Source organism: Schistocerca cancellata, chromosome 2 (assembly GCF_023864275.1).
Source record: "Schistocerca cancellata isolate TAMUIC-IGC-003103 chromosome 2, iqSchCanc2.1, whole genome shotgun sequence".
Classification (NCBI taxonomy): Eukaryota; Metazoa; Arthropoda; class Insecta; order Orthoptera; family Acrididae; genus Schistocerca; species Schistocerca cancellata.
In genome coordinates, this window is record NC_064627.1 from 946323128 (window position 1) to 946335532 (window position 12405).

At 43.2% G+C, this 12405-nt stretch overlaps 1 protein-coding gene across 1 annotated transcript in view; it reads left to right on the forward strand.

Moving 5' to 3' along the window:
- The window catches only part of LOC126160040 (G-protein coupled receptor Mth-like), a 653909-nt gene that overhangs the window by 272523 nt on the left and 368981 nt on the right, over positions 1-12405 (forward strand). Inside the window, exon 4 of the mRNA XM_049916850.1 lies at positions 1757-1835. Within this exon, the coding sequence (XP_049772807.1) occupies positions 1757-1835 (79 nt within the window). The remainder of the gene's footprint in view (positions 1-1756; positions 1836-12405) is intronic.

Sequence of the window (12405 nt, forward strand, 5' to 3'; positions counted from 1 at the left end):
TTTCCATTCCATGATTAATGTGACTTCAAGAGAAGTACAAGGGCAGTTCAATAAGTAATGCAACACTTTTTTTTTCTCGGCCAATTTTGGCTGAAAAAACCGGAAATTTCTTGTGGAATATTTTCAAACATTCCCGCTTCGTCTCGTATAGTTTCATTGACTTCCGACAGGTGGCAGCGCTGTACGGAGCTGTTAACATGGCGTCTGTAACGGATGTGCGTTGCAAACAACGGGCAATGATCGAGTTTCTTTTGGCGGAAAACTAGGGCATCTCAGATATTCATAGGCGCTTGCAGAATGTCTACGGTGATCTGGCAGTGGACAAAAGCACGGTGAGTCGTTGGGCAAAGCGTGTGTCACCATCGCCGCAAGGTCAAGCAAGACTGTCTGATCTCCCGCGTGCGGGCCGGCCGTGCACAGCTGTGACTCCTGCAATGGCGGAGCGTGCGAACACACTCGTTCGAGATGATCGACGGATCTCCATCAAACAACTCAGTGCTCAACTTGACATCTCTGTTGGTAGTGCTGTCACAATTGTTCACCAGTTGGGATATTCAAAGGTTTGTTCCCGCTGGGTCCCTCGTTGTCTAACCGAACACCATAAAGAGCAAAGGAGAACCATCTGTGCGGAATTGCTTGCTCGTCATGTGGTTGAGGGTGACAATTTCTTGTCAAAGATTGTTACAGGCGATGAAACATGGGTTCATCACTTCGAACCTGAAACAAAACGGCAATCAATGGAGTGGCGCCACACCCACTCCCCTACCAAGAAAAAGTTTAAAGCCATACCCTCAGCCGGTAAAGTCATGGTTACAGTCTTCTGGGACGCTGAAGGGGTTATTCTGTTCGATGTCCTTCCCCATGGTCAAACCATCAACTCTGAAGTGTATTGTGCTACTCTTCAGAAATTGAAGAAACGACTTCAGCGTGTTCGGGGCACAAAAATCTGAACGAACTTCTCCTTCTTCATGACAACGCAAGACCTCACACAAGTCTTCGCACCCGAGAGGAGCTCACAAAACTTCAGTGGACTGTTCTTCCTCATGCACCCTACAGCCCCGATCTCGCACCGTCGGATTTCCATATGTTTGGCCCAATGAAGGACGCAATCCGTGGGAGGCACTACGCGGATGATGAAGAAGTTATTGATGCAGTACGACGTTGGCTCCGACATCGACCAGTGGAATGGTACCGTGCAGGCATACAGTCCCTCATTGCAAGGTGGCGTAAGGCCGTAGCATTGAATGGAGATTACGTTGAAAAATAGTGTTGTGTAGCTAAAAGATTGGGGAATAACCTGGTGTATTTCAATGCTGAATGAAACAACCCCTGTTTCAGAAAAAAATGTGTTGCATTACTTATTGAACTGCCCTCGTAATAAAATGAGCTCTAACATGGAAAGTAAGCGTTTCCGGACACATGTCCACATAACATATTTTCTTTCTTTGTGTGTGAGGAATGTTTCCTGAAAGTTTGGCCATACCTTTTTGTAACACCCTGTATTATTACCTTGTAACATGTAACCGTAGACCATGGACCCCTTAAAACAAAACCCTCAGAAAATATTCCTAAACAATCTCAGAAGATTTTTGCAGAGTTCGGCTGTTTTCTACAGTATTTCTGAGACTGTTCCACTTTCTTGACTTCTGATGATTCTTGACAACTGTGAGTAACTTGAAGAAATTTTTCTGAGTCTCTTTCAGTTCAGAAGAGTCTGATAACAAGACGCCCCACCACTGACCCCTGTGTGTTGCAGGTGTGCTGACGCTGTTCTTCTTCCTGGCGGCCTTCTCGTGGCTCACCATCATGTGCTTCGACATCTGGTGGACCTTCGGGTGAGTAGAATTTCTCTTCCTGGATTCGCCTGGAACATCCTCATATCTTTGAATTATCAGCCATCAGACAGTTTTTTTGAGGAAATTCATTTCGCTTCTCAGCCACAAAAGAGTGGTAGCAGTGATTTTTTCAGAAAAATAATAGGTAGAGCTGGTGCAAAACAACGTGGCACCGGCGCAGGAAGGCCTTCTCGCCATAAGTGCTGGAGAGTTCACTCCGTCGTTCCGAAGGGGTGGCCACCTCAGTTGGACGCCACCAGGTGACCTGCACTCCCCTAGCGTTCTCATTGCTATCCCTTTGCTACACAACATGGAAATGCAGTCTTCGTGCACCATAGATTTAGGCAATGTTCTTCATAATCAGGCACACGTTATTGTATGGAATATTACTAAATTTTTGTCGGAAGCGGCAAATGAGGAAGCAAAAATCTCATGAAAAATTGTGATTGGCAGGGTTTCAGGAGATGTTAGCTCTTCCAATCTCTCTCAACGAAGAAGGAGGGGGAGGGGGGTATGGGGTGGGGGGGACATAGCTACAAGTACTTCCCAAGGCTTCATTACTGTGGGGAAATGAGGAGGAAAGAGAACAAAATATTGTTCTTAGGTAATAATGCCAAACTGCTTATCAAGGGACTGGCACGTAATTTCCACATGACACATGTTCTTGTTGTTACATCTTCAGTGTTGTACAACTAGTAAGTGATGTTCACTAAACTATGTTTTTACCCTTTTTTGTTTTAAGAGATTTCCTTCTAACAGCGTTTGGTAGCTAGTTTCGCTTTGTTGATCTTCTGGTTATGTGACTATTTCTTTTTTGGCATTTCAGAGAAAAACTGTTGATTCTGAACATCTACATTCTCGAATTATTTGTTGTACTGCCATAACATGTTAATATGATGATTTTTCAGGCTCATTAACTGTAGTTCACAAGTTATGTGACATAAGTAAGGGTTATGGGTTTTGTGTCCACACCTGAGGACATTGTGAACATTAACCTTCACTACTTTATTTCCATAAGAACCGTTATAGTAACTCACTCACTAGCCGAGCCATCATAACCGTGTCTGATGTCCTAGCATGAATATGTGACTTATAGGGACTCCCTTTTGAGCCGATAAACACATATCTTCTGAGCCAAAACCACACGAGTTGGAAACAGTTCTGGCTGGGCCACTCGACTACTGCGTGTCTGGCGAACTGCTGAAGGTGTATACTGGCACCGTAGTGGTCATATTACAAGATAGTACCACCCTCTGCACATACTCACATACGACGGCTCTGCCCAAGACTGTAACCCTTACCTCACATCCCCCAAAGAAGATCAGTTACCAAATGTGGCTCATAACGACCACCTAGACGTCATGAATCTGTTTCGCCAATTGCGGTATCAGAATGCAGTGCAACGTTTAGCTAATTTGCAGTCACAGTAACGATTGGTACTGACGAGTGGCTTTTAAAACCACAACTTGGTGCATGACATATGCTATAGTCACAAGAAAAATTAATAAAAGGAAGAAAAATACAATATTAACAATTAAGTAAGGACAAGCATTACTGGAAGACACAAAACACTTAATCTTATTTCCTGATGAAATGAAATTAAACTCATTGTTGGTAGTCATGACATTATCTTGTGTATACATAATTAAATCGCTGTCATTGGGGAAACTGGACATGGAAATGTCTGCATATGTTAATAGGTATGATTCTCTGCAGTAAAGTAACATTATTGTTCGTAAAAGCTTTCTGGATGTATGAAAAGTAGCTGGAAATACAGAACGCAAATCAAACAGATCACATGATGAATCACAGTGGATGGAATTTGAAATTTATCTACCACCATTTAATTTGAATATAAAAGATAGTTCAGATGTACCAGAAGCTGTACATATATGTAAAAGTAACATCGATAGTCGAATTGAAAGAGTAAATTATACCTTCAGAACATCGTTTAAGAAATGGACGATGCTGATGCAATAAATTCCTAGAGTAATCATCTATATGAGGATCATTCATAAATAGTTTTTTCCCCACAGTTGTACACCCTACTATCTAAGAAAACTGCTGATTCTTGGAAAATTAACTACGTTTAAATACACACAGATCTTACTCATTCAGAGATAAAAAATACATTTGACTCTCGCTGATCAGCAAATAATCCGTTAGGTGATACTTATCATCAGTGCCAACTTCTAGCCACATTACACGGTAAGTATAAATCTTATACATTTCAAAATTATGTAGCAGCTGATACAGAAACAATAACACTCATCTTCCATCATTAAACAGCATATGGATTAACTACCAGAACTAGTAAGCATTTAAATTGTAAGGATTAACAGGGTACATCACAGTAGATGTTGTATCTAGGTTTCACTAAATTAACAGTTATATCTGTGAGAACTGGTTTGAATGCAATACCACACTGCTGAAACAGTCATTTTACTACTTTTTAGAACTGTTTTTAGATATTGTGCAGCAATTCCAGCAGTCGATAGACTGCCAGCAATCCTTAACAACAGATTATTTAATCCTAAGCAATTACTTACAGCATTTAATCCTCCAAACAAGTCGCAGATCACAGCGAATTATGTTGAAATGTGTAATGAATTCCTTTACAATCTGCTCAGTAAAAACTGTGTGATTAGTAATGATTCTCTGCATATTCCTTAATAGAATTATTTCATCGGAGAGATTAAATGAATCCGTACTAGGTTGTTTTTGAAGATCTAAAATTTTGTCTTTAACGTCCAATAGATCCTGACTGGTTGAAGTATCAAATACAGTAGAAGGGTACTTCCGCCAAAATTAAACCAGGCACGTTTACACCTAATCAAGGTTTTGTGTCGCAAAAGGTTTAAGAAACAGTTAATCTCTTACTCATTATTAGCCAATGTGGACTCTACCGGCATTTTGCGGTGATCCATTTGTTATGCCAAGAAGTTTCCATTTCCAAAACTGTATCATTATCTCTGACTGAACGAATTGAATCAATTTGTCACTCAACTGAATTGAATTATCGTTGAATCTCACTTGTATTTAAGCACAAGTTTAGCATTATTTGTTGAAGCTACCACGTCTGATAGTGGTTCAGACAACATGCTAGTTGTCTTTGGAACAATTACTATAGCATTAATGGAACATAATTTCATAACAAAAACTGAAATTACAGTAAACATGTTTAACTAGTTCTAAAAACATAATAAAAATGCATATCTTGTTGTAGCCCATGGAATAAGTTTTAGTTACACTTGTGCACTCTAAATAATAGCTGCAATCTACACTAATGGCCATTAAAATTGCTACACCAAGAAGAAATGCAGATGATAAAACGTTATGTTATGCCTCGTATAAGGAGGATAAATGCGTACCATCACGTTTCCGACTTTGATAAAGGTCGGATTGTAGCCTATCGCGATTGCGGTTTATCGTATCGCGTCATTGCTGCTCGCGTTGGTCGAGATTCAATGACTGTTAGCAGAATATGGAATCGGTGGGTTCAAGAGGGTAATACGGAACGCCGTGCTGGATCCCAACGGCCTCGTACCACTAGCAGTCGAGTGACAGGTATCTTATCCGCATGGCTGTAACAGTTCGTGCAGCCACGTCTCGATCCCTGAGTCAACAGATGGGGAGGTTTGCAAGACAACAACCATCTGCACGAACAGTTCGACGACGTTTGCAGCAGCGTGGACTATCAGCTCGGAGACCATGGCTGCGGATACCCTTGACGCTGCATCACAGACAGGAGCGCCTGCGATGGTGTACTCAACGACGAACCTGGGTGCACGAATGGCAAAACGTCATTTTTTCGTATGAATCCAGGTTCTGTTTAGAGCATCATGATGGTCGCATCCGTGTTTGGCGACATCGCGGTGAACGCACATTGGAAGCGTGTATTCGTCCTCACCATACTGGCGTATCACCCAGCGTGATGGTATGGGGTGCCATTGGATACACGTCTCGGTCACCTCTTGTTCGCATTGACGGCACTTTGAACAGTGGACGTTACATTTCAGATGTGTTACGACCCGTGGCTCCACCCTTCATTCGATCCCTGTGAAACCCTACATTTCACCAGGATAATAAACGACCGCATGTTGCAGGTCCTGTGCGGGTCTTTCTGGATACAGAAAATGTTCGACTGCTGCCCTGGCCAGCACATTCTCCAGATCTCTCACCAATCAATGGTGGGCGAGCAACTGGCTCGTCACAATACGCCAGTCATTACTCCTGATGAACTGCTGTATCGTGTTGAAGCTGCATGGGCAGTTGTACCTGTACACGCCATCCAAGCTCTGTTTGACTCAATGCCCATGCGTATCAAGGCCGTTCTTACGGCCAGAGGTACTGATTTCTCAGGATCGATGAACCCAAACTGCGTGAAAATGTAATCACATGTCAGTTCTAGTATAATTTATTTGTCCAGATAATACCCGTTTATCATCTGCATTTCTTTTTGGTGCAGCAATTTTAATGGCCAGTAGTGTACTAAGTCCAGAATCCACAGCGTGCCGAATAATGCACGAGTGACTGAACTTCAGGTAAGGGAAGGTAATATTACAGGTCGAGAAAGTGCGGAGGCTGGCTACGTTGCCACTGCGCAGGTAACTCACAAAGAGGACCTACCACGCACCTCTGTAAACCTACCGCTTGCCGTACCAGACAGTCGAGGGGATCCAGTACATTATAAGTTAGGGTTTGTCATTCGGCAGAGGGGATGGTACAAAGTGGTGCAACCGACCTAGGGAATGTTACACTGTATTCTAGACAGTCGGTGTGCGTAAATACGGTCCTTAATGTACTCCCAAAGGAAAAAAATCACAATGCGTCAAGTCAGGTGACCTGAGGCGGAGGGGAGCGGGTAGGCAACAGAGCCACATCGTCTTCATCACTACGCCCAATCCAAAGTGTCAAGGCACTGCACGTGCATCACCAAGCCAACTGGTGGGCACAATGCAAACTCGCTGAGTTTATGGTTCTGTTCATGCATTAATCATATTTTTACATGTAATCCTTTGGAAAATATAGACTTTTCAAAACGAATGTATCATTTATAGTAGCCCTTTATGTACCGCACAGGCAACGGCCTTGCTGCAGTGGATACACCGGTTCCCGTGAGATCATCCATGTGAAGCGCTGTCGGGTGTGGTCGCCACTTGGATGGGTGACCATCCAGCCGCCTTGCGCTGTTGCCATTTTTCGGGGTGCACTCAGCCTCGTGATGCCAATTGAGGAGCTACTCGACCGAATAGTAGCGACTCCGGTCAAAGAAAACCATCATAACGACCGGGAGAGTGGCGTGCTTACCACACGCCCCTCCTATCCGCATCCTCCCCTGAGGATGACACGGCGGTCGGACGGTCGCGATGGGCCACTTGTGGCCTGAAGACGGAGTGCTTTTTTTATGTACGGAGTACTCTGATAAGGCTTGTCCAACGCGAGGCCGTTGAACCCGTAAGGAAGGATACGGCCCACTGAGCAGGGTACAACGACAGCTTCGGACTGCAGAGCAGCGTCGGTGTTGCGTCAATGTCCGCCTCGATGGCTCGCACGTGGCCGGCGAAGGCTCCCGCCGCTTCCGAGGAAAGTAGGCCCCCAGCGGCCTCATTCGACACTCCCTGCGAGGCACGTCAACAAACACGGCTAGTCTGAGTCATCCTGCTAAATACTTGGGGATTTCTTCCGAGAAACTTCCCAGGTGAGGAGTCAGCCAACACGGTTATTTACGTTCGGTAATATACCAGGTGAAAAGTATTTAAACCGATAAACTTTGGGAGGTTGTAGGGGACATCAAAACAAATATTTTTCCCTAGTGTCATTTTTTCCTATGAGGAGTATTTAACCCGGTAGAAGAAGATTTCTCTTGCGGTAAATTAACTAAACCAACAAACACTTTACCATTTTTTATGACCAAGAGACAACAACTAGGTAGCAGATACGACCCAATTAAACAGTCTCCAACAACGCTGACCCACACATTAACGTACTTGATGAGCGCTAGTAACTGTAGCATGCGGATTATCCTCGCTCCAAACATGCGAATTGTGCATGTTGAAGGTTCCATCACGCCCGAACGTTGCTTCATCGGTAAACAACACAGAGGATGGAAATGTAGGATGCATTTGACACTGTTCCAGGTACCACTGCGAAAACTGTGCTCTGGATGGATAATCAACTGGTTCCAGGTTGTGGACACGCTGTAAGTGAAATGGACGTAACAGTTGCTCTCGAAGGACTGTTCTTACACTCGTCTGATTCGTCCCCATTTTACGTGCAATTGCACGAGTGCTGATTGAAGGATCCCGCTCCACATGCTGCAAGACAAATTCCTCAAATTGCACCGTTCTTACCGTGCGACAGCGTCCCTGTCCAGGTAATCTGCTAATTGATCTGATTTCATGCAGACTTTGGTACACAGCAGCAAAGGTCGTATGATGCGGCATACGGCGATTAGGATATTGTTGGTGATAAACCCGCTGTGCAGCTCGTCCGTTGTGGTGCGCTACGTAGTACGCACCAACCATATCAGTGTACTCACTCCAGGTGTATCGCTCCATTAGCAAACAGAGACAATGCACTACTACACTGCTGATAGCAGTTGCCTACAACTGAAGAGCGTAATACGCCCTCTAACAACTGAGGAGCGTAATACGACCTCCACCGGTTTAAATACTCCTCACAGGAGAAAATGACATTAGGGAAAAATATTTGTTTTGCTGTCCCCTACAACCCCCCAGAGTTTGTCGGATTAAATACTTTTCACGCTGTAGAAGAAACATCCGCGACTTGCTGTATTTCATCCAGCCAGCGACGATTTCGTGGCCTATTATTTCCTGAAGGTGTCTCGCCTCCGTTCTGCAAACTAGGAGGAAACTGCGTTAGCAACATACTATCGTGGATAACTGACATCGAGTTGGAGAGAACGTATTGTACTATACAATGCGTATCAAATTAATAACGGTAAGTCACACGGATAAATGTACACGATAACAGAAGCAAGGACTATCCAGTAAATACGACTGCGAATATGTAGTTGAGAGCTGCCACCGACTTCAGTACGAAATCTTGTCCTAGTTAGTACAAACGCATTTGAAATGAAAAATTTTCAAATAAGTTCCCATTCAACTGGGCTCAAACTTCGTCCATGGCCTACCTTAATATGAAACAATACCAGTGCAGCACGACACTCGTTATAATTTACCGCACACTCGTTTCTGCTAAAGGAAAGTGTCGTCCACACATTTGGATGCAGTGCTGCAATGGTCTCTGCAGCTAGTTATGAATTCTTTCAAACTTCCTGACACCATCAAGACTATACAGTCTCGCTGCTCCAGTTTTTCAATTGTATCAACGAGCTTTCTGTACGCTTCACTTCTGATAGGCAGCGCTTGGGTCTGCTCCTGAAACTTGAAGGGTAGGCCGAATGTAGGAAGCTAGGAGGAGAAGGTGAGGTAGAACACGTGGTACTGCAATTGAAAAAAATGGTTCAAATGGCTCTGAGCACTATGGGACTCAACTGCTGTGGTCATCAGTCCCCTAGAACTTAGAACTAATTAAACCTAACTAACCTAAGGACATCACACACATCCATGCCCGAGGCAGGATTCGAACCTGCGACCGTAGCAGCAGCGCGGCTCCGGACTGGAGCGCCTAGAACCGCACGACCAGCGCGGTGCAATTGAAAGTGGTTTTACTATGTTCTTAACTTTGGCTGAGATGAGCACGTAGGTGCGAAGCTGTACATCAAGGTACAAAGTTACATGTAGCGGCTCCCCACTATGAAATAGAAACAACGTTGATTGGTCGTCTGCTCGGCATCAAATGGGCTGAATCCGGAGCGGCGCTCGTAGAACTGCGCAGCGCCGGCTAGAGAGCGCTGTCGTCGGTGTCGGTGTCGTAGTGCCAACCTAGTAGAGCGCACCTACGTTGTGGCATCGTAGCTATCGATACCACATCTGGGATGGCTGTAGACAGAAAAATCCAGGGGGATGAGTTCAGTGACCTTGGAGATTAATGTGTAGGCCCTGCTCGACCCAAGTCATCTTGGGCCGTATTGGGGCGTTACGTGTTGTCTTACATAGGCAGCAAAATTTCCAACCACCGTGCCCGATTAAAGGAGAACTTGATCGATAAGTTTACATTTCAAATCGTGCATTTGCAGTAACTAGGAAAACATGTCGTACCAAAGTCAGCGGCGGTTCGTAACCATTGACGTGCAGTTATCTCGCAAATGGATCGTGGGTGGACCCATGTTTACTGGAACATTTTTGCACACAGCGGTGTGAGTTTTCGCTATTAATTATGACACATATTGCATAGATGCTCCAGTGATAACTGTAAGTCGCTAGATATTGCTATGAAAGAGTTGTATGGAAATTATTAAGCCGCTAAAAGATGAAATGGTCATTTTCAACTACAGACGTTACTGCATTGGTAATATTAACCTCGGAGGGGGAACGTGTAATCGAACATACTTTAACGAATACTGTGCGAATCTGGAGACGTTTACTGATAAAAACTACATTACAGACTACCGTACCGAACTACTTAGTGCCACCATGGCTATCGCATGTGGGCGCTGATAACCACGCAGTTGAGCGCCCCTCAAACCAAACATCATCATCATCACATCTATCGCATGTAACAGCAAAATTACATGACGATTTAAATAATAAAGTATTGTATGAGTTACGTTCTTTCATGCATAGCGGGACGCATTTTTGGAATTTATTCCCATTTTCAAGAGGTATGGAAATGTACCTTACCACTGGATGTGAGGTCTGCATGTGTGGTTTGATGCGTCTCTCTCCATGCAACCGTCTTTTTATGATTTCACTGCCATCGGAAAACAGTAAGCATAAATATTGAAATTTTAGATACTGATGTACAGGCCAGTTTTCTTTTAAAACTATTACACAGTACAGTCATTAACCGCTAGACACACAACCAACTGACAAAATCAGCCATACCCACACACATAAAAACAACTCTGCTGGCTCCTTTCACAAACGTAGATCTTAAGAAACTCCATCACTTCCGGAAATCACAAGCTATTGATTTAATTAAGGAATTAGAAATTTTTCTACAACTCAAAAAGTCAGAAGAAAGAAGCCTTTAATGATTAGATAGTGATTCGATTAATTTTTCATATGTTTTTTGTATATTATAACTGTCATAAATTTAAAAAGTATATCTTTCTTAATTTTAGTAAATATAGCAACAGGGTGAAAAATAGTATGAATGTTAAAATTTGAAGCCTAACTGTTATTGAAATTTGTCAATGAGTTACTGATAGTAGCTGCAAGAGGCAGTTTAGTGTCGATACAAATATAGTCCACTAAAGCAGCATGACTTTGACCGTACCCAAACTCTTTGCAAAGCAATTATGTCGCAATATCTGTATGCTACGCGTGATTTAAATTAAACAAACACTATGAATGATGTGTTGCTGCGTGATGAATGCTGCTCAGTATCTCTATGTAAATATACAAAACATATGTGACTGTAGGCTCTCCCGGCGTAAACTGTTGATGAAAGTTTCTCGGGTCTCCAGCCGGGTAGTAGCGTTGATATCTCGCGACGTTTCGGGTAGTGTCATACTACCCATCTTCTGGCGCAGTCAGAAGATGGGTAGTATGACACTTCCGGAAATGTCGCGAGATATCAACGCTACCATACGGCTGGAGACCCGAGAAACCTACATCATACAAAAAATACTATCATGTAATATCAGCATCGAAAATTCAAAGATTTATGTTTTTAGATTTTCCGTAGTGAAAACATGAAATAGCGTCACAGGGAAGGAGAGGCATAACAACACACATCCGATACCCATATAAACACCCATATCTCTTGACAGTGGGAATGCATTACTAAAACGCATCGTGCTACACACAAAAAAGTAGCAGATTTAGTATTTAATTATTTAAATCATTACTGTAACACTATCAGGCCTTCGAAAACGTCGGTAAAGATGATGAAGGAAGGAGAAAAGGATAATCGTCTCGTCAACGACGTGATCCTTCGAAACGGTACTGAATCAGGGATAGGAGAAGGACGGGGAAGCAAATGGGCTGTGTCCTAGTCAAAGAAACCAACCTGGTATTCGCCTTAATCAGTTTAGAAAAACCACTGAAAATCTAAACATGGATAGTAAATGGTACATTTGAATTACCATTCTCTGATATGTGAATCGAGTATCTTTACGTTATCCTCCCCTGTTCGGTTTCATGACTGATTACCGTCACTAATAGGTATAGAAACCAAATGTGTGATCTTGCCAATATGAGCGCCGAATAAAAGATCATTACCGCTAGGAAGTAGCACCAATTCTCCCAACAACACCGTAACTCGTTTCCACGCAGATTAATTGTTTGTATGAGTTGAAGATTCTAATGCACAAGATATGTAAAAAACGTATATCGGATTCAGACAAAAAAATAATCGTCATAATGCGCAAAGCTCCGGTAGCGATCATATAACTGATTGAGCTACAAATGCCAATGAACGTACATTACACTGAGAATCGCCATAATACGCACAGCTGCAATAGCGATCGTATAACTAA